Raw genomic sequence first — 20,512 nt, 5'->3', positions numbered from 1 at the left:
ATCAAGTTGTGGTCAATTGCATACCTTTTAGCTTGCCTTGGGCCAGTAAGTCTGACAGCTAATGTGATTTCTAGGATTTTTGGTCTCCAAGAAGATTTCTGGCATGTGAGAATGCCAGCTCTCTCCCTGTTTTCCTGAAGTGTATTTGGAAGGTCAGGTGCAAAGGTCAGCCTGAGGTCTACAATGGGACAGAGGTGTAACAGATGTTCTGAAGACTGAGGGCGGAACGGGCTTTAATGGTTGCAAAACTTTCTAGATCCCTAAATATTCAATGACAGGGTTATCTTTGCTACCAATATTCAAAACCTATCTGCATATATGAGGCTGTCCTGCCAAGTGGAATCTCAAGTCTATCTTCATCCAGATAAGAGAGGAAGTGGGACCTGAATTTTACCAGGGCTCCTGGGGTGGCCAAATCCATTTAAAAAGCATCTCAACATGTTTATACAGTACCGCATTTTTGTTTCTAACGCTGAACTGTGTTTTGTCTGATCCTTCTAGGGGATGTTCAGAGGGGCTGGAAGTTGCTGATGCTGCTGGTCTTTCACTTATGAAGGTACAAGCAGTCCGGTGAGCGACAACCAGGCTCATGGTTTTACAAAAATCCAAGTGCTGGGTTAGATCTGAGCTCCCACCTACTCAAAGACCCTCAAGTGAATCTGCAAAACAGCTTCACATCAAGAGATAAAAAGGACAGCATCTGATCTGAATGTTTATGGTTGCACGGTCTCTTTGCATTTTCAAATTTAAAGACCTTTGTGTCCGTGATTTTAAACTGATCACTTGAAACAACTCTAGAAAAAGAAGCCTTCTTTTTTGTCAGGGTTGTTTTGCTGAGTTTTTGGAAAAGATTCCAAAGGAATGTCCCCTTTAGGGCAATTGACCGTTCCCTGTCATAAGGAATTGAAGGAAGAATAAAGTAGCAGTGTCTGCCTCGCATCTTATGCCTCTTAGGAAACAGGCCCTTGGGGAGAACATTGGCAGGATGGTCCTCATCTTCCCATGACTAACTCTGATGATACCTTGTGAGGTTTCTCTGGGGCAGACCAGATACTGAAAACCCATGAGAAGATCCTGGTCTGACACACAACAAACACTAAGGGGAGCCTTTGACTTGTTCATTGCTAGTGGCTTAATGCAAGGCAACTGTTCCCTTAGGAAGGGGAGAGTAAGAACAGCAGCAACTGTCACCAGCAGTAAAGGTTTAACTCATTCTTTACGTGAAGTTTTCCTATTTCCCACTTGTTGTGTGTAGGGATTCAGAAGTGCTATCCTGCTGTCAGCAGAAGAGATATCTTCTATTTGTTAGACAGAAAATTACGCAAGGAAAATAAAAATGTTTGATTATTGCTAGCCAGTCACTTTTCCAGTCTGATTAAAGCACATATATTCATACATTCTTTCTCTTGTCACTTAATGAGGAGTCACGAGATAGCACCAAAACCAGTAAGAATATTTACTGGTAAATGTTGTAGCTGCTAAGAGCGATTAAGAGGGTTAGACATTGATGAGACTCAAGAAAGGGAGAGATCAGACTGTTTACTCCACTTTAAATTATACACATTTTTAATATGAAGTGCAGCTCTTGTTGTAGTTCTTACATTATTTATTATTATTAGATAGCAATGCCTTCTCAGCATATTTATTTTGTCAAATTACATGCCTGAAATTTAATACAGCCTTTTGCCAACTTTAATGTTCTTTTGCCCATTCTTATAATTATTATTGATAAGAGGTGACTTTCAAGTTAACAGCACATGGTTTGATAAGGCAGCCATTATTATGTTACTTGGGTGTTTCTTGGAAAGCTTAGTTCAAGGGCAAATCATATTTCCTCTGCAGAATGGGATACTGAATTCCCACCTGGAGACAGCTGCCAAAGATGGTGGTCGTGGCTGTGGTGTTCTTGGATAGCATCTGAAAAAACACCCCAAAAGTGTACATTTGTGGATATTTGAAATCAGTAAGCGTGGCGGTTTTTTGGTGTGCATAGGGGAGTGCCTCCCGTGTTTATTTTTGAGTCACCGGAGGTCTTCTGATCCTTCTGTTTCTGCTCTTCTCTCCTGATCTCTGAGGCTCTTCTCTTCATCCTCAGGTAGTAGATCCGGTTGGCTTCTGGGTAGGTGACTTTGCAGAGGGGGATTTTGTAGATGGCTGGGTTGTCTGAATTTATCAGCAGAAAGAGAAGTGCGGAGAAGCAAAAAGGCCAGGTGCAGAGTGGCAGCCCAAGCTGTAAGGGGAAAGGACGGACAGACAGGTGCCTTTTGGTACTTCTTCTTGCATGTTCTCTTTGATTACTTCTACCTGTTGCTAAATTCTTCTGTTTGAGAAACTAGGAGAGCCTTCTCTTTCCCTGAGGACAGTGAGAGGCAGGACACACCTTTCTAAAGTCCTCCATACAGGGGGATTTCAATTTGGAACCAGAGGAGGACACCCAGTTGCAGGTGCCTGCATGGCAGAGGCTACATGTGAGCTATGCTATTGCTGGTCACGGGAGGTGTGGGAAGTTCCTCTGCTGCTAAATATCAATTCAACAGCTCCCACGAAGTTATCTATTTTATCTGAAATTTGTGGGGCTACATAAAGGATCCCACTTTGGAAACCTCGGTCTCTTTGAGATGCAGCTATTGGAAAGAATGACCAGTGTTGATATAAATGAATCAGGCTTCAGAGCTCTGCTTGCTATAACACAAACTAAGACACCCAGCTCACACATAGGCATTTAAATTCTCTAATAAATGAGCTGAATCCTATCCTCAGTATCCTGCAAAATATTGTGTAATGAGAGTACTATTCACACATATTCACCATCCTAAATGCCCATGTGTTACTGGCACTGCTTCTGACCCTCGGTCGTGCTCTGTGACCTGACTTGTAGTCTGCCAAAAAAAAGATCACAAGGAGAAAATTTAAATATTGATTTTTCTGATGCATCCGCAGACCAGGTATGTTTAAAAAACCAACACATCTGCAGGGTTTTACAGGGTGATGAGTGGATGCCAGATGAATATATTTCATGCTTGAAGTGGCTAGCTCTATTTTTTTTTTCTTTTAACTTGTTAAATAAATTTTATTAAAATATGGTTTTACTTTAATCTCTCAGATCTTGAAGAAGAAACAAAGCTTGGCATTTCTATGTTCACTTCTTTCATATTCTGTCCAGATACAATGATTTAGTATTTAAGAGAACAGGGACCCCCCCCCCCCTTTTTATTTCTCATATCCAAATTAAACTTAAATTATACCTGTGGGTAGAGTGAGAAGAAGACCTTGGAAGAAGCAAAGAAAAACTTAAACCACTGGGAATTTTTAAAAAATATCCCCTCCATCTAAGTGCTCTATCCCAAGCCATAATCTGTTGCTAGAATTCACAGGCACAAGCAGAGTTCCACTGTGGATGACATGCTCCAAAGGTCTTTGAAATCTTATTATCAGGTACAGATTCTGCAGGTGCACAATTCAGCTGCCAGAAAATCTGTACAAGACCTTCCTCTGGCTGCAGCATTCTCATTACAATGCTGTAAAATTTGTCATGGACAAGCACATATAAAGTACATCTATAAGGTGTCTCCTTAACATCATGTTATAACAAATCAAAATACAATTAAAAAAACCCAGCCAAAGTAAACCATAACCTCTCTCCTCCCTCTCCCCAGCTTACCACAGATAAGGCATTGGCAAGGGCTGCTCCGGAGTAGGCACAAAACAATGCTGAGAAAAGAAGATAAAAGGTAGCTCAAGATGAGGAAAATATTGTTCATTTCTCCAAAGAAATTATCAGAAATAGTAATATTATACAAATGTGCCGTAAAATATCCTCCCAGCTACCTAATGTGAGGATTATTGTTATAATTCAACAATTAGTTAAAATGCCCCATGCTGCATCTAGTTGTAAGGACTACCTTTGACCCTGTCTCTCCTACGTTGAGAAGAATGGTAAATGATGAACGTGGTATTGTCAAGAGCATGTGATGGTGGTATTTCTATCTTTAATTTCCTTTTAATTGACACAACTCAACCTGAATGCAGTGGAGGATTGCAGGAATTCACTGTTTTGCATCTTCAAATCACAAGGAGTTCCGGTGGGCCACTTTGCTCCAGGATGCGAAAGGTGGCAAAACGGGAGTTAAGATGAAGAAATTAAAGGCAAAGTTAAGGAGGGGAAAAACTACTGAGCCATGTGGAAACTGTGCTCAGGACAGAAAACTAAAATGCAAATGGCTGGAGGCTCAGCAAACCTTCATGGGAATTTCTTAAATGGGAAATTTCCTTTTTTAAACTCTTTTTACACAGAGTCTGTTTTGGGCTGCTGTTGGAGATGTTATCTTTGAGTAGATGGATTTTAAACAGATTTTGTGCAACAGTTCCCTACTTAGGACATCCTTTCTCTAACGATATGTATAGTTATGAAGAGGCTGTTTCTAGGAATCTGCTGAGTTGCTAATTTGTCAAAACTTCCGCTCATAAAGCTTGTGCTCCTTTCACAAGCAGTACTTCTGCCCTTTCTAGACGTTTGCATGCTCTCAGGACCTGAACTACCTTCTCTCACAGAATCACAGAATCACAGAATCACAAGGTTGGAAAGGACCCACTGGATCATCGAGTCCAACCATTCCTAACACTCCCTAAACCATGTCCCTCAGCACTTCATCAACCCGTTCCTTAAACGGAACTCCAGGGAAGGCGACTCGACCCCCTCCCTGGGCAGCTGTTCCAGTGCCCCATGACTCTTTCTGTGAAGAATTTTTTTCTGATATCCAACCTGAACCTCCCCTGGTGGAGCTTGAAGCCATTCCCTCTTGTCCTGTCCCCTTTCACTTGGGAGAAGAGCCCAGCTCTCTCCTCTCCACAACCTCCTTTTAGGTAGTTGTAGAGAGCAATAAGGTCTCCCCTCAGCCTCCTCTTCTCCAGGCTAAACAACCCCAGCTCTCTCAGCCGCTCCTCGTAAGACTTGTTCTCCAGCCCCTTCACTTCACTCCAGCCCTCTCTGCACTTGCAGCTTGCCCATTCAAGCTAAAATCTGCTGCTATAAGAGAAATATCTAGTTTTGCATCATAGTGTCTGTCACCTGTAAAGCTGTACTCCTCATGGACTGCCCACCTGCATAAATTTTTGTTTGCCTTTATGTAAAAGATACATACCACAGGCAAGTGACAGCAAATGAGTCTGCCAGGTCAGGGCGTAGAACATGCCCCCAATTGCAATGCACGAGAGTGCACAGTTGTAGTTGTGTAAACCAAGGTAGATAGTGTCAAACGGTGTTGCAATGCTCAGTGCTGCAAAAACAAAAGCAAGGCTGTGAGGTCAGGTATGAGAGGCACCCATCACTTGCTTGGAACTCATTGCCTCTTCCCTATGACACCTAGACAAATCTAATCATTTTCACACTTGCATAACATGCACATGCAGAGAAAGGATGACACCAAATGAAGCTGATTATATAGGAGCTCTGAGAATGTGCCTAAGGTTGGAATTTGGCACAGTCTCAGAGGTTTCTTTCATGCAAAACTTTTTGTTTACTCCCTGAGTGTGTTGTCATTAATCTCTTAGATAATCCAATGGAAGATCCAGACAGAGTGTAGTGGGACCTTCTCACTTGAGTGTTCTTATTGCAGAAAGCTATTCTAACATGTACTCTTCAAACCTCACATGTACCCTAATTTTGAGTATCAGAGGCACAGCTGAGCGTCCTTTGTGGAAGTAAGCAGGGCATTGTATGTCTTCCTAGTGACCTGTTTTAGACGTAATCTAGATACTAGGTGTGGTCAGCATCATTGCTGTGGAAATTTTCCGCTGGGTTGGGGGCTAAGGGTTTGTTCCACACCTGACCTTACTGGTACTTCTGCAGGATTTCTTAGAGGCTTCAGGTTTACCAGTAAAAAGGAGAGCACAATTTGTAGTGCACAGGCCACCTCTACATCAAGCTTAAGATCAATATATTTCTTGCTATAATGCCCTCATTTGTCTTCTGTTTCAACTCCATGCTTATCGCCATATACTTTCCTCTGACCTTTCTCTTCTAGATTGAATGTTAGACCTGTACAAATCTCACCAGATCTTCCTAACCATACAAATTGTGGACAGTTTTGTTTAAACCCACAAATATCAGGTAACTCACATCTTATACAAAGTGCTTCAGAACACAGTGAACTCATAGTGGGGTGACTGTGTTTTTCCAAGATCATTGTCTCAGGTTAAACTTATTCCATCTTATATTTTTATTACAATTGGTCACAAAAGTGACCTTAATCTTGTCTAACTTCAAGGGCCAGATTAATCTCTCTTAAGTTAATTATTTCTCTGGTTATAGAAGAGAGAATCCACTCTAAGTGGCAATAATTTAGCTCTTTTTATGAATCTGCAACAGGGTAGATTTAAATGCATCCTGGAAAGGTCTGTTTCTTTTCATTGACTAATCAGCTTGGAGGCTGACATCTGCTTGTGGTGGCAATTTGAAACACTTGTGATGGCAAGAGATCAGTTCTGAAACTGTTTCTCTAGGTTTCTTTATCATCATCTCCATGGGACTCATCACATCCAATGGCAAGAGCAATTAAGGTCAAGGAACTTGGAACAAACCACCTGCCTGTCTTACAAATCCAATAACAAATTCCGAGCTTAAAGAAAATCTGCTTCAGTTCTTGCCTTCACCATGTTGTGTGACTATCAGTAAGACCTTCCAAATCCAGTGACAGTTTCAAAAATGAGAGTATTGTCCCAAGTACGCCCAAGCCCATGAAAATGCAAAGACTAGACAGAGTTGTATGATGGCTTGAGTCAAGATACCTGGGTTAGAAAAATGACTTTGTTAAATATTCTTACCTGCAAACATCCCCACTGTTGATCCAATTGCAGCATGTAAACAGATAAGTGGGGACGAGATAAGTAAAGCAACAAGGATGATGCCTCCAGTCCAGGGATTCTCACAACCATATACTTGGCCAACGCCGACTGGAATGGACTGCAAAAGCTGCAGCAACCAGTAGAGAAGGACATGTTATTGTAGCTCTGTACTCAGAAGGACATAGCAGTTATTTTGCCTAAGCTATTAGTTGAGAAGAAAATGGAAGAACTCTGGCTCTGATGTGGGCAGTCATACCCTTCAAACCAGAGTTAATTCACTGTTTTGCTTCAACTTCTTTGGTTCACTCTTTTGCTTCAACTTCTTTGGTTCAAGATGGACTTTTATTTCTTTTGGGATGGTAATATGGTGGATTGGGTCAGGAAGGAGGGTCTGTACATTTTGTGAATTTTTTGTCTGACTTCAATGAAAGAGAAAAAATGTAACTTTGTTAGTAACACTGAGGTGAAGCTGACTGATTTGAATTTATTATCTATTATACAAAGAATTTCCATTACTTTTACACTACTTTGGAAGGTAACCCTCCAGCGCTAGAGCTTAACTGAGGGAACTGGATGTAAATAGGTTTCTGCCCCTTTAGAATAACTATTTTTCTCCTGTCTTTCTGTATTGCCATTGACTGTTTAACCGATGCCCTCAACTACGACAGGGCAATAGGAATACACATCCAGATGTGCTTCTGAATTGACACCACTCAAGACTAAGTGGAGTGAGAGGTTTAGCATTTCTGTTTGCTCAGGCTTGATCAGCCTTTCTGCTGTAAAACCCTGGACTGTCCCTGGAGCTTTTGTGGCAGTCCTCTACAGAGTGAACCAAACCATCTACTTCTGTGAAACACCGCTGGCTGTAGGTATCGCATAGGCATTATGACCCATGTATATTTGTTATCCTGAGCTGAATGACTTCAAAATCACCTATCTAAGGAAATATCATGATTTTTTTTTAGTGAAGATTACCAGTGGCACATTGATTGCAGACCAGGTGATATTAGGCACCGATGCTACAGGCTTGATAAGAGCTGTAGGGAAGAAGGGGTTGTAGTGTCCTGTGGCTGCCAAGTACAAAGTCACAGCAATATTGAAGGGCAGAGTGAAAACAGGAAGGTCCCATTTACTGAAGATGGATCCCAAAGCACTTGACAGGATTGGACTGAGGAGGAGAAGAGAAACAGGTATAAATTGTTCGTAACAGCTACAGTGGTGAAACAGGCTACCACGTGGTCATGAGCTCTGTTAAATGCAAGCCCATGGCATTCCTTCCAGAAGCATCAGGTAGTGCATATCTAAATGTATCAATCTGCATCAAACAAATAGTTGCAGAATGCTGTTCATCTTTGCAATAACTGTCAAATCCATTCATGGGTGGTGTAAACTTTATATTCTTCTCTCTGGATAGAGTGCAAGTGCTCTGACAGCTGTGCTGAACTCAGAGTCAATGAAGAAATGCATCCAGTACAGCATTTAGGCAAGGATGGAGAAAGGTGATGTGGCTTCTTATTCTAATATTTTTCTAATGTAAAAAAATCCTAAAAACTAGAAGAATTTTGGGAACGCCACACAAAATACTTTGGAGAACTCTAAATGATTTAAAAAACTCCTGTCTGGATGAGGCAAATGGGAGATGGAAATTATGTAATTTGAGTTTGTGTGTTACATAGATTGAAGGATACCAGAATATGGTCTAGAAGGGAACTAAAACAGAAGAGGTGATCAAAGAGGATACAAAATCTTCCTTTAAGAAAGACATAAAATATTTACTATGTTAGACACTATTTTGGGGGAATGAGGAGTCCTTAGGACACATGGAGCTTGACAGAGTGTAAGACGAAGTCACTGCTGTTACAGAGCTGTGAAGGGTGTTGTGCCAGGCATGAACTAGACCTTGATGTTTCTGCTTATGTCAGAGAGACTGATGATGATGAAACACACTGTATGTATGCTACCCACACACCGCCCAAAATCATATGGTATTTTCTGAAAACTGAGCTTCCTTCTTAAGAAACACAATTGAGTATATTTAGCATGTAAAGTGTTTGGGGTGACACTCAAGTTATTTAGAGACCAAACATTAAAAAGCATGCAAACCTTGAGATACCATGACTTTTGCCAAAGTTCTTGGCAGTAGTACCTGGGATATAAACTTCTCCAGATCTGCTTTCCTCAGGATGTTTCCAGGCTGCCTTATTTCTACTTGAAGTGGGCGTCCTGCATGAATCCCTTTGTGGCAGAATCCTGGCAAGGTAATAGATGCTTTTTATGGGGCCTATAGAGCACGTGGAAGAGAGTGAAAGGCCATGTCCTGTCGTTGATAGTAATAGACTACGTTTTGCTGCTTCTAGTTCAGCTTTCCTGATACAAGTGAGCTGAGAAGTTCTTATGGTCAGCTTCCAAACAGGAGTGGACATTGCATAGTTTATAAAAATTCATTTTAAAGACTTGAGTTTTTCAAGAAGCTGCGTTTGAGTCCTAGAAAGTCATTAAGCTGGTTCTAATAAAAAGAGGCACTTAAATTATCTGACATTTCAAAAGCAACATCTCGTGTCCTGTTGTGTAGATACTATGAGTGGGAAAAAATGCTTTGTTGTCTCTGAATGATCTCAAATGAAGACTATTCTTTTTATGACAAATTTCATTCCCAAAACAGTTTACACATTTCCTTGCTTGTAGCTGTAGGAAAAAAAAAATCAGCACTTCAGTGAAAATGGTGCCCTAATGTCTGTGCTGAAAAATCTTCTGTTACGTATATATCGTGTTAGGAAAAAAGGAAACAATTAAAGAAATGCAGACTTCTAAAGCTGGAATTCAAAGTATCTGTTGAAAAAAATCACTGAAATGTATAATTTGAAAAATTTTCAGGTCTACCTTCAAGTCTTGTGAACAAAAATAAGAAAGAAATATTTGAGTAAAAAAACCTCAAGGAATTCTGGCAGACAAGATGAACTAAACTTTCTTGCAACACCTCCTGGGGTTTGAGAGGTTGTTACAAAATGACCTTTGCTGGGAGTGACTAAACAAGTGAAATATGGGGAAAAAAATCTGATTTTAAAAACAGTGAAATGCAATAATGATTTTCTTCTTATCGCTAACAGTGATTAAAATGTAGCTCTTGAATCACTTTCATTTAACAGTGTTAAATAGATTCTGCAGTGCTGTTAGGGTCCATATTTAGAAATGATAAATCTAATCCTGGAAGGACATTGTCTGGCATTCAGATTTGCTTGAAGGAATTTATTTTGCTCATGACTAGTTGCATGTCTGAGAGGAGGAAGATTGAATTCAGCCCAATGGAGATCACCAGGTCAGTTCAGTGCCTGGGTAACGAAGAACCATTGCGGTGCCGAGCATGATGACATCCACCCTGAAGGTTATCCTGCTGATGAGGGCCACTTGCAGAGCATCAAAGTGGGGCTGTTTTGTCCATGTCCAATAATCAGTGTTGTCTGTGCACTCAACCTGCTACCAACCTGCCCCACAAGTTCTGTGCATCAACTAATGCGTCTTTCTACTACCAGCATGGCTGGAGCTACTGGTGTAGGGGTCTAGACAGGGGAGACTTCCAATATGTTTAAGCTATATATAGCAGGACTCCTCATTCTCTGATAATTGTCCCTAGAGAAGTCATACTTACCAAGCCATTGATATAATTGCCACAGGAGGAAGAAGCCACCAGTAGTAATCCCCTTTGTCAGAGTAGACAGCCATGAGCAGTCCCACCAAGATCCCGTTATAGCCATGAAGCCCAGCTGAAATGGCTGATCTATGGTGGAAAGAAATGTTTGCAAGGTAGCAAGCTGTGCTGAAGGTGGCTTGTCATGGGGGCACACTGAAACACGATTTAGAAGTGTTTTATTTCTGGTGAAGGGCGTGAAGGGAAAAGATGAAAGAGTGATGAGGTTTCTGCCACAAGGCATTACACCAGTGTGTGGAATGGAAGAGCGTGGAGCCTGTTGCATGATGATGCAACAGATCCAGGGGGGCTCTCATGACCCAAAGTGTGTCATGACTGTGATGGTGGCTACGAGAGAGAGATAACAGCGTGCTCTCACAAAGACAGACAACTACGGGGACAGATCCTGTGCCACAGGATCCTGTACCACCTGTCCCTGTACCTGATCCTGTACCTGTACCACCTTCCTGTACCACAACTCTGTCCTCACTTAATTGGTTCTAACTCTTTAGGTTTGCTGGCTCTAACATACTCAAATGTGGGGCTATGACCCATTAGATGATTCCTAATGACATAATGATCAATTTTTATTAAGTGCCTGGGCGTGAGGTACCACCTACCTGTCCTGAGTGAGGGCCAGTGCAGTTAATGTTGACACGATCATTCCAATACAGCCTGAGAGCATCCACCAGGGGCTCTGGATGAAAAGCCCTACTAAAATGATCAGCCCGCTGAGAGGGTTGTTCACAAACATCACCTGAGAGGTCCCTCGCAAGATCCAGTCTACCAGCTGGACCATTAAAGGCTTATCTGGAGATGAAAAAAACCACTGGTGATAAGGCATCATTTCAGCAGGACTCCCTCAAAGAACACTCATCTCTACAGTTGCTTTCTGGCCATGGAACAGAGGCGATGTATCAACAAGACCGTAAAACCAGTCTCGGATTTACTGCTGTCTAAGTGTATTTTGCATCTGGTACTTGAAAAGCTAATAGGGATGGACTGGGCACTGCTATAAAGTTCATGGAGCAATTCATAAAAAAGTGATTTATTTATGGTGGTCAAAGAATACTCTTTCTTGCCTGGTAGGTTGCTTCAGATTCTGCTATAAATTTAACGAGGCAATAGTCTGGTTTTAGTGTATAATTCAGATGCAGAGAAGGACTCAGGCAGAGACAGAAACTAGTTTGTACATGAGTAGGGAAATATGAAAAGGAAAATCTTCTGGTGTTTTAGGCACCCAGAACCTGGAGGTACACTGTATATTAGAGATGTGGTCAAAATGCCAGAAGTGTCTAATGAAGTACTTTGGCAACTAAAGAACCTAAATTAAGACAATAGTTATTATAACTTTGACTGTGCTCAGGGGAAAGGATTCCCAAAGGACAAAGAGCCATTGCTCTCTAGAGAAGACTGTAGAACCCTGGCAGAACAAATGGGCACCAAGCTCAGGTGAGTGCATGGGGGAGATGAGATGTTTAAGGGACTGAGGGCAGCATGTCCGAGGGCATCTATATACAGTGCTTCTAATGATCTCCACGTGCAAAGGAAGGTCTTTTAGCACTGCAATAACTTTTTGCTGCTGGCTCTTCTACTGCAAATTGACTTAAGGACTTTTTCTCTTATGCTTCTGGGAAAGGTGTAACAATTTCTGTACTGCTGTGCATTATTAAACATCATGGAAGCAGAATGAATGAGAAAGAGGATCTGCTTATATGTATAATACGTTCATGCAATATGTGTATGCATCTTTCATCTTCTTAAATATTTAAAATTAATTCAGTTGGTTTAGATTGTTCATGAGGCACAGAATTAAGTGCTAGACTACTGTTTGAATCTGGGCAATGACTTATTCCCAAAACCTCCCCTCTCCCTCCCTGTGTTATATTTATCGTCAAGGCTCAGGCTTTGGTTTCTGATGGGCGTAACTTAAATAGTGGAACTCTGAAGGGCCAGATACCACTCTGAATCATTTTTGGTATCCTTGGGAAAGATGCAAGAGAGAGAGTGCAAGTGAAGGACTTCTTCACAAGCATCCCTCAGGATGTGCATCCCTCAGGGAGCCAGGGAAATTCAACCAGGTAGAAATGAATTCCTTAAGGAAAAGTAATCAAGATTTTCTGGAATAATTATTACCAATATTGGTCTTGAGCTATGAAGCGTATCAACAACACTCTTGGTTTTAGAAACAATCATTAACTTTAAGTATTCAAATATAACCAGTGAGCAGTGGCCAAAGCTTTCCAGGACATTGAGTAAGAAAAGTTGTCTACTAAATATTGACCACTAAAGTAAAGAGAAAGCAGAAGGAGATGATCCCCTCTGTCTGAGAACCACAATACCAGCCTGCTGAGTTCCCTGCCTGAAGGCATCTCAGCTCACATCCTCCATCAACAATAGCCACTGAAGAGCAGCGTGGCTGTTTCTTATTTCTCTTCCATTACTGGAGTTGTACTGCTGTCAAACCTAGCCTTGACAGAGGAGCCACAGTCTTACATAGCCTCTCAAAACTCTAAATCACTAATAACTTGGGGTAACATGGGCCATCTTCTTACGTATTTCCCCTGTCTAAACATTAAATCTTTGAGATCAGTACCTGCTATTTTTTTCATAGCAAAACAACAGCCGCACCCTTTATTGCTCCCCCAAGGCTGGTTATACTGGAGCCTTTGACCACATAATCAACAGTCAAGTCTCCATCATCAACCCACACACGGATGAGGAGACAGCCACTGATCCAATGCACTTGCAAACATGAATTCCCAGCCCCGACATGCGATTCTGGGCACTGCTACAAGGAACGAGATTGTAATGACACGTAACAGATTAAGTGTGAAAGATGCCTTTTGCCTGTGCTGAATTATGCCTGAAGCCATGGCAATAGAAAGAGGATGCAATGAGAACCCCTTCCTGAGGTTAACACGGTTTGGGTTAAAAGGCAAGAAGTTTGTGGTGAGCTTGGACTGTGCCTCCTCTGCTCTGCCTTAGAGGGGAAAATGACTCCTTGTCTTGTGCCCCAGTGCTGAAAGTATTGGTAGCAAGACAGACGTTCCCTACTTGCTCTGCCCAGCCAGAGACCCCCAAACACATCCCTCTGCTTACTTTTCATCCACTCTCCGTATTCTTCCATTTCTCCTGTGAGATACTTGAAAATTCGGTGGATCCGATTTCCGCTGCTCCCCAGCAGGTCCTGGGCTGTTGGCTTCTGCTCCATGTACAGCTGCCTCCCAGCAGGATGTTCAGCCACAACAATCTCTCCAAGATCCATCTCTTTCGGGTGGTGAGAAGAGGTAACTGTAATTACAAAGCCCATGTGTTAGAAAACCTTTTGGGCTGTGTCCTGGCAACTTTCTGCTGTGTTTTAGAGCTCCATGGTGAAATCCTGTTTCAAAGGTGAGAGGTTTAACGGACAGGAAACCTGCCTGAAGCACTCCTGGGAGTGATTCGTGCTGCTGCCCGGGGCAGCGATGTCCCTTCTTCGGGATCAGGGCCAGGCAATTACCTGCTGTGCCATGAACCTGTGCCACAAAAGTGCAGGTGGTAAAAAGGACAGCGCATAGATGCACTGCAGCATCCCACTCCAGCTCCTGATGCAGTGTGTGACAAATTGCCGGTTGGACAAAGGACAGAACCTTTGCCAAATATCCGAGTGGTACTTGCATGCTGACCAAGGCTGTTTGGCCAAGTGTAGCTGGTGTTGCAGCTACCAAGGAGGCAGCTTCCCTATGTTTGGCTGGCAGTGAGCTAGGGGCAAGGAATGCAAATTACCAGTACAGCAGCAGACAGCAGGAGACAAGAAAATACCGGAGGATAGTGTGAAGTTTGTATCCCTTTTGATGTTTTGAGTTGATGCCTTCATACATTTCGGCAAATCTATGGCCTTTCTGCGCTCCTCATTCCACATCTGCTTTTGATACACCACCACAAGCAAACAGGGGTAGAGTCAAACTATTGCACAGAACTCAGGATCCATGTGTGGCTTTAGACAAAGACAAGAACCTTGGCTGAGGGTTGTGTGTTCTTTAATTATCAGATGAATATTCAGGCAAGATTATGAGTTTAATAAATGTCTAATTACAGTTGAAGAGATCTGTTCATTAACAAGTCTGTTAAGATACAAACTCTTAAGAGAAAACAGACCGCACTGCACCCGAGTGAGCTACACTACAGCGTTTATCAGCAAAAATGACCCCTTTCTGTTTGAGGCAGTCTGGATTTGGCTGCTCTGTGGTTTTGCTCTGATGATTCTGGAGAATGGTGGCTGGGTTTCTAGGTGTTGTCAAAATGCTGGCTGTGTTGTGAAGTGCTTGTCCGGTGTTTCGTGGAATATGGGCACCACCTCCTGGTGGAAGCCTGTTTTTTGGTAGGTGAAACAGGCTGGCTGATGATGTTAAAGCCTGCAAGCAGCTGCAGGGCAGGCTGGGGAGGTGTGCCAGGCTGGAGGGAATGCTGTTTTGCAGAGAGGAACACTGCGGATAGTAAAAACATCTGTGATCTGAATGCCTTAATAAGAGGGTCCTTGGGCATCATAAATGTTTTCTTTTCACCTTGTGGCAGCACAATGCTAAGTGCAGCACTGGAAATGCATTGCACAGCGCTTGCTGTCTGGTGCTTTGGCTCTCTCTGCCGGCAGCTTGTCCCTGCAGCAGCAAGAGCCTTTCGGGGTGACCTTTGTGTCCAGCATCAGCCTGGGGCTGGATGTAGAGACAAGAGATGTTATTACATATAACTGTGAAAAATAAACACAGTCAGCACTCAGTTTGCTTCATACTAAGGTGCAGAAGTATTACAGAAGTTACTGAGAGGTCTGAAGGAGCAAATGTGGTTGCAGAAGGAGTAGACACTCCCCAAACTTTCCTTGTAAGTGTCTCAGGGGGTTGTGAGCAAGGAGGTTCCCAGGTTCTGCCCAACTGCACTCAGTGCAGAAATAAGCAAGGAGCAAAAAAAGTGGGAGAGTTTGGATGCATCATATCCACCTCTCCCTGCCTTCCTCCTGCTCTGGCTTCTTTTTTTTTTTTTTTTTGCTATCTATAATCTGATTTTAGCCAGAAATTGCATCCAATCCCTGGTTTCAGTTAAGACAGTCTTGGTGTAATTTTTGGCTAGTTCCTTGTGGCTATCCAGGAGGGCATGTGTGTAGGTAACAGTGAGCAGTAGTCCCTTTTCTCCACCTATGTGTCCTCTAGGCTGAGTGAATTTAAATCACTGTGAGATAGAAAGAGGCTAGGTCCTATTGGAACAGCAGGTATTTGTGCCTGAATTCATCCCACACACTCTTGGCTATGTAAGATATGTCACTGCCCTGGCCTTCCTGGAAGTCAGTGTAGCTTTGAGGACCTCCAGATGGAAGTCAGCCCATTTCACCTCGGAACTGCCCTCCAAAAATTCCTGTTCTTCTTTTTGTCAGCTCAACCTGGGTGTTCCAGCGAAACACCCAATATTTTTGGGGAGACACATAGGGTCTGAGATCAGCAGCACAAGAAGATGACGGACTCCAGAGCAATACCAAGCTAGCACCTGGCTGTCACAGAGGTTGCTTTCCCTCCAGAACTTCATATATTTAGCAAGTGTGGCTGAATATCAGAGATATTCAGTGTTGCCTATTTTGTTTATTTGCTATTTTGTTTATTTGTTCCTTCTGTAAGAATTCTCCAAACAGTTTCAAGAGTTGAGGTGGGCTAAGACAGCTGCAGTGGGTCCACATAAAGGAGCCTGGATCATCTCTGAGGATATTGAAGTCCCAGAGATGCATCGGTAACAATATCCACCATCAGCAAACGAGATTATCTGTTGCCAGTAGGGAGAATAAATGCTGAGAGGTTTCGTCGGTGTGTCTATAGAGCTTGAAATTCTCACTCTCATTTTAAACCTCACCAGGGAAAAATACTGTTGGGTTTTACAAAACAGGAACATCGTTGCAGAGTTTCTAAAGCCTGTGCTTACAAGGCTGCACTGCTCAATTCCCTCTGAAATTGAGACATAGGACCTGTATGTTTTTAAAATTCTTATCCTTGCTCACATAACGTATCTGTTGAGGGTTAAGTGCAAAATAGTCATGTAAGACCCCTTTGCAGTCAATACAGAGAGAGGCTCTTATCTCCAGAGAGTGATTCATGTCTCTCTTCTTATATACCCATCTGAGATGTAAAAAAAAGGTGCCTTTTTATCTCACTGGTTGCAGAGGGGACCCAGTTGCTGAGGTTTTAGAGGGCTATTGTCAGGCAAGAGAAATTTCACACTAAGAGATTTTGCCAAGGTCAACCCTGAAGTTTATGGAATCGTGATCTGGATTCCCAGGTTATTCCTTTAAATTACTGAGCCATCTGTAACAGGCCAGTAATCTGCATCAAGAAGGACATCAAAGCTCTAGGGGTAAGAATTAAAAAGAAAATACAGTCTCTTCCTAGGATTACTCTTCGAAGTCTTCCTGCACATCAGAAGGGAACAAAATCTGTACTTGGAAAGGAGTGCACCTTAAATGGGAAGGTAACCTGAGACGTGACTAAAGGGGATGGCTGAGGCATTTCCAAACTTTTGGGGAAAAGAGTGGTGCAAAAAAGAGTTATGGGTATACTGAAATTCTCTATACTGTTACGGTGGTGACTTGTGAGGTTTTGCAGCAGAGGTGCCCAAGAGGCTGCAACAGCGAGAGAGTATCCAGAAGGTTTGTGATGGGCAGTGATCCCTGCAGGAGCATCATCCCGGAAAAGCACACATTTCTTTGCAGCTAGCACCTGTCATTTGATAAGCTTGTGCTCAATGGTATGGGCTTCATGAGTAATGAAGAAATCATTTAAACAATTAGCTAATTAAGGCTAATGAGAGCCTGAATCACTTATGGCACACCCAGAGGTAACGGGGAATTCCTTGGGAAAAGGGCCTTTTGTCAGCAAACACTGATTCATCGGTGTGGCAACAACTTATTCCTCTTCTTATCAACATTTATTGGAGTGCAGGACAATGCCTGGTCGTTAGGGCTCATCTCTAGACCCACCTGTGCTTGCTCATTCCCAAGCAGACAGATCTGGTGCTTTTGAAGTGCAGGATGCTGGTAGCACAGAGCCTTGCATTTTTAAGTCTCCCAGAGCAAGCATTTGGTTTCTCTTTGGCCTGTGCTGATGAGAAAATGTTGGTGGTGTAGCACCCTCACACAGCCTGCAGTGACCCCGTGATCCCGTGAAAAAAAACCCACAATACAAGTAGGCTGTGAGTAGTGGGACGGATGGTACATGACCAGGGTGATGTGTGATGTATAACACTTGAGACAGCTTTTCCATAAGGCTGCCATTTTTTTTGCGGGGAGTTAGCGTTATTATGAGATTCTTGAATCATAGAATCACCAGGCTGGAAAGGACCCATTGGATCATCGAGTCCAACCATTCCTAACACTCCCTTAAACCATGTCCCTAAGCACTTCACCAACCCGTTCCTTTAACACCTCCAGGGAAAGTCACTCGACCACTTCCCTGGGCAGCTGTTCCAGTGCCCGATGACCCTTTCCATGAAAATTTTTTCCTGATATCCAGCCCGAACCTCCCATGGTGGACCTTGAGGCCATTCCCACTTGTCCTGTCCCCTGTCACTTGGGAGAAGAGCCCAGCTCCCTCCTCTCCACAACCTCCTTTCAGGCAGTTGTAGAAAGTAATAAGGTCTCCCCTCAGCCTCCTCTTCTCCAGGCTGAACAACCCCAGCTCTCTCAGCCGCTCCTCGTAAGACTTGAAGTCAATTCTGGGTTATTTCCTCCTCTATACTGAAAGCATATTTCATATCTCTCTACCTGAAAGCATAAAGGGGATCAGAGAATCATTGACTTCAAGGGATGTGGCATTTCAAGGGCCATGAAAAGAAATAATTTGTAAAAGTGCGTTTTTCTCACTTACCATAGAGAAATACAATAGTAATACAGTGTACAGCTAGAGGGCAAAACTTTGGGATGGTGACAGAATGCTTGGCTGAGTCGTAATGACTTTACCAAGCAAAGTTTTACCAGGAATCAACCAGTGACACTGAAAACAAGTGAACAAAGCACGGCATTTCAGAAGAGGCGCTGAGGTTGAATGTGACAGAATTGCATGGAAGAGGTACGAAACACTTAGCCACAAACCTTTACAGAGGAAAAAAAATCCACTCAAAAGGAAAAAAATGCTCGAGTAAACTTATTTCATATCACAGGCACTCAATGAAGCCACGTTCCAGAGCAGCTCTGTCATCTGTACAAACACAACTACCACACAACAATTAGCAATCAAGGCAGCTTAACTTATAGGACTAAATATGCCTCTTACATCCTTGTTGAGATACTTGGTTTTTACAATGTGGTCTTGAAGCCTTTCTGTGTCTTCCTTTCCCACCCTGAGCAGTATGTAATGCAATACTTCATTTAACTTCAGGGCAATACTTTACTGCCTCTTCACCTCCCTCTGTTGCAGCAGCATCTCCCAATCTGCCAAATGGAGCATATAATTTATTTAATGTATTGTCCTAGTGGATTCTACCTAGTCTCGGGTAGAATTTGTACTGACACCACTTGTGTAATGATTGAATGATTGTACATATATGTGTGTGTGTAACCGCGGAGAAGGAGGATTTGCCCTCCTTATCATGGGTCTCCTGAATGATGTCTGTAAAGAGGGATTTTTCTTGACCCCCTTTAGCCACTTAAAGGACCCTAGTTTTGGTGCTGTCTATGGCTGACACAGATACTCATCAGTATCATCTCTGGGCAGTTCACCCAAGTGGTCAGACATCACTCTTTGAATGGAATTGATTTTCTTCCTCAGAGGTCCATCTCATCCCTACAGTGATACAGAAAGGCTAAGATGGTTCTTTTATGGCTAACTGTGGTTTATTCCAGTTTAGGTAACTATATCTGAGCAGCTTGCCTCGACTTCCTATGAAGAGCTGGTCAATATATGAATCTAGAGTATGATTAATCCCCTCTCATTATATAAAGATGAATCATATTCCAAACTCTGTTGCATTTGCTGTCTATCATGGGAAAGACACAGAGCTCAGATGAAAACAGCAGCGCCACATATATGTAAGGAAAGGTGTGATGAATCTCAGAGAAGTGACTATTTTATGGTCATTCTGGAAATCTGTAGCTGACTGGAGTATCAAACAAGGACATGTTAATATTTAAACCAAGTGCATAATACATGAAGAATTTTCAAAACTCTAGCTGTTTTTTTAATAATAAAAATAGTCAGACCAGGTAGATATTTAAAGACACAAAAATCCTGTTTTCCTGCATATGGTTTCAGTTATAAAACCAGAGGGGAAAACAAATAGAGAAAATATGAAATATAAAAACCATTGCTTCTAAACAGAATGTTTTTCAAAGGTTTCCATGAGGTGTTGGCTGCTTGGCAAAGCAGACTGTAAAACAACTTTACAAGCCACATTTATTCTAAGAGCTCCACTTATTGAAGTACAATTCAAACTCTTGTTCTGCTGGCCAAGTTCCATAAATTAAACACTTGTCCAGTAACACATACCTCTCCACTTGGATTCTCTGTTTCTTTTTTGGCTTTGTGTGTGTGTCTCTCTCTCTCACTCACTTACCGCCTCCCCTCCCCAGTCTTTTGCAAATGGAAACAAAAAAGATATGTTTGTTTCAGGAATGGATTTAAGAACCGTCCGGTAGAAGTATAAATGAGAAAAGGAAAAAGAAAACAGGTCAGCTTTTAAATCCAACCGACTAAAATGAGAGTTTTGTTCTATCATTTTACGTCTTGGTGGTACTTATTTAAAGGTAAGGCTAAATCCACACAGTGAAGCTGAACAATGACAAACGTACAACTGAAGTAGTGCCTCACTTCCGTTATAGTCCACTAAGCCTTGTGCGTTCAGAGGAACCAGCAAGGTGATCTGGGAGCCGAGGAGGGATGTGGGACCTCTGTCTTGTCTTCAAAGAGAGATCTCAATTTCCCTTTCCCACCTTCTTTCCTGTTTTTGTCTGCCATCACCCCTACCTAGCGGCAG

The 20,512-nt window shown here is 42.5% G+C and overlaps 1 protein-coding gene across 1 annotated transcript in view; it reads right to left on the bottom strand.

Moving 5' to 3' along the window:
* Positions 1–1,156: 1,156 nt before the first annotated feature.
* LOC104067508 (urea transporter 2) overlaps positions 1,157–20,512 on the bottom strand; it is a 295,251-nt gene continuing 275,895 nt past the window's right edge. The window contains exons 3-10 of the mRNA XM_009570255.2: positions 13,631–13,822; positions 11,149–11,338; positions 10,490–10,618; positions 7,819–8,011; positions 6,823–6,970; positions 5,142–5,276; positions 3,662–3,711; positions 1,157–2,230 (exon numbers count right to left, since the gene is read on the bottom strand). Of these exons, the coding sequence (XP_009568550.2) occupies positions 1,961–2,230; positions 3,662–3,711; positions 5,142–5,276; positions 6,823–6,970; positions 7,819–8,011; positions 10,490–10,618; positions 11,149–11,338; positions 13,631–13,796 (1,281 nt within the window). The 5' untranslated portion in view covers positions 13,797–13,822 and the 3' untranslated portion in view covers positions 1,157–1,960. The remainder of the gene's footprint in view (positions 2,231–3,661; positions 3,712–5,141; positions 5,277–6,822; positions 6,971–7,818; positions 8,012–10,489; positions 10,619–11,148; positions 11,339–13,630; positions 13,823–20,512) is intronic.

Source organism: Cuculus canorus, chromosome Z, assembly GCF_017976375.1.
Source record: "Cuculus canorus isolate bCucCan1 chromosome Z, bCucCan1.pri, whole genome shotgun sequence".
NCBI lineage: Eukaryota > Metazoa > Chordata > Aves > Cuculiformes > Cuculidae > Cuculus > Cuculus canorus.
The sequence above is the reverse complement of the archived record's forward strand: the minus strand, read 5'-3'. Positions and strand labels throughout refer to the sequence as shown.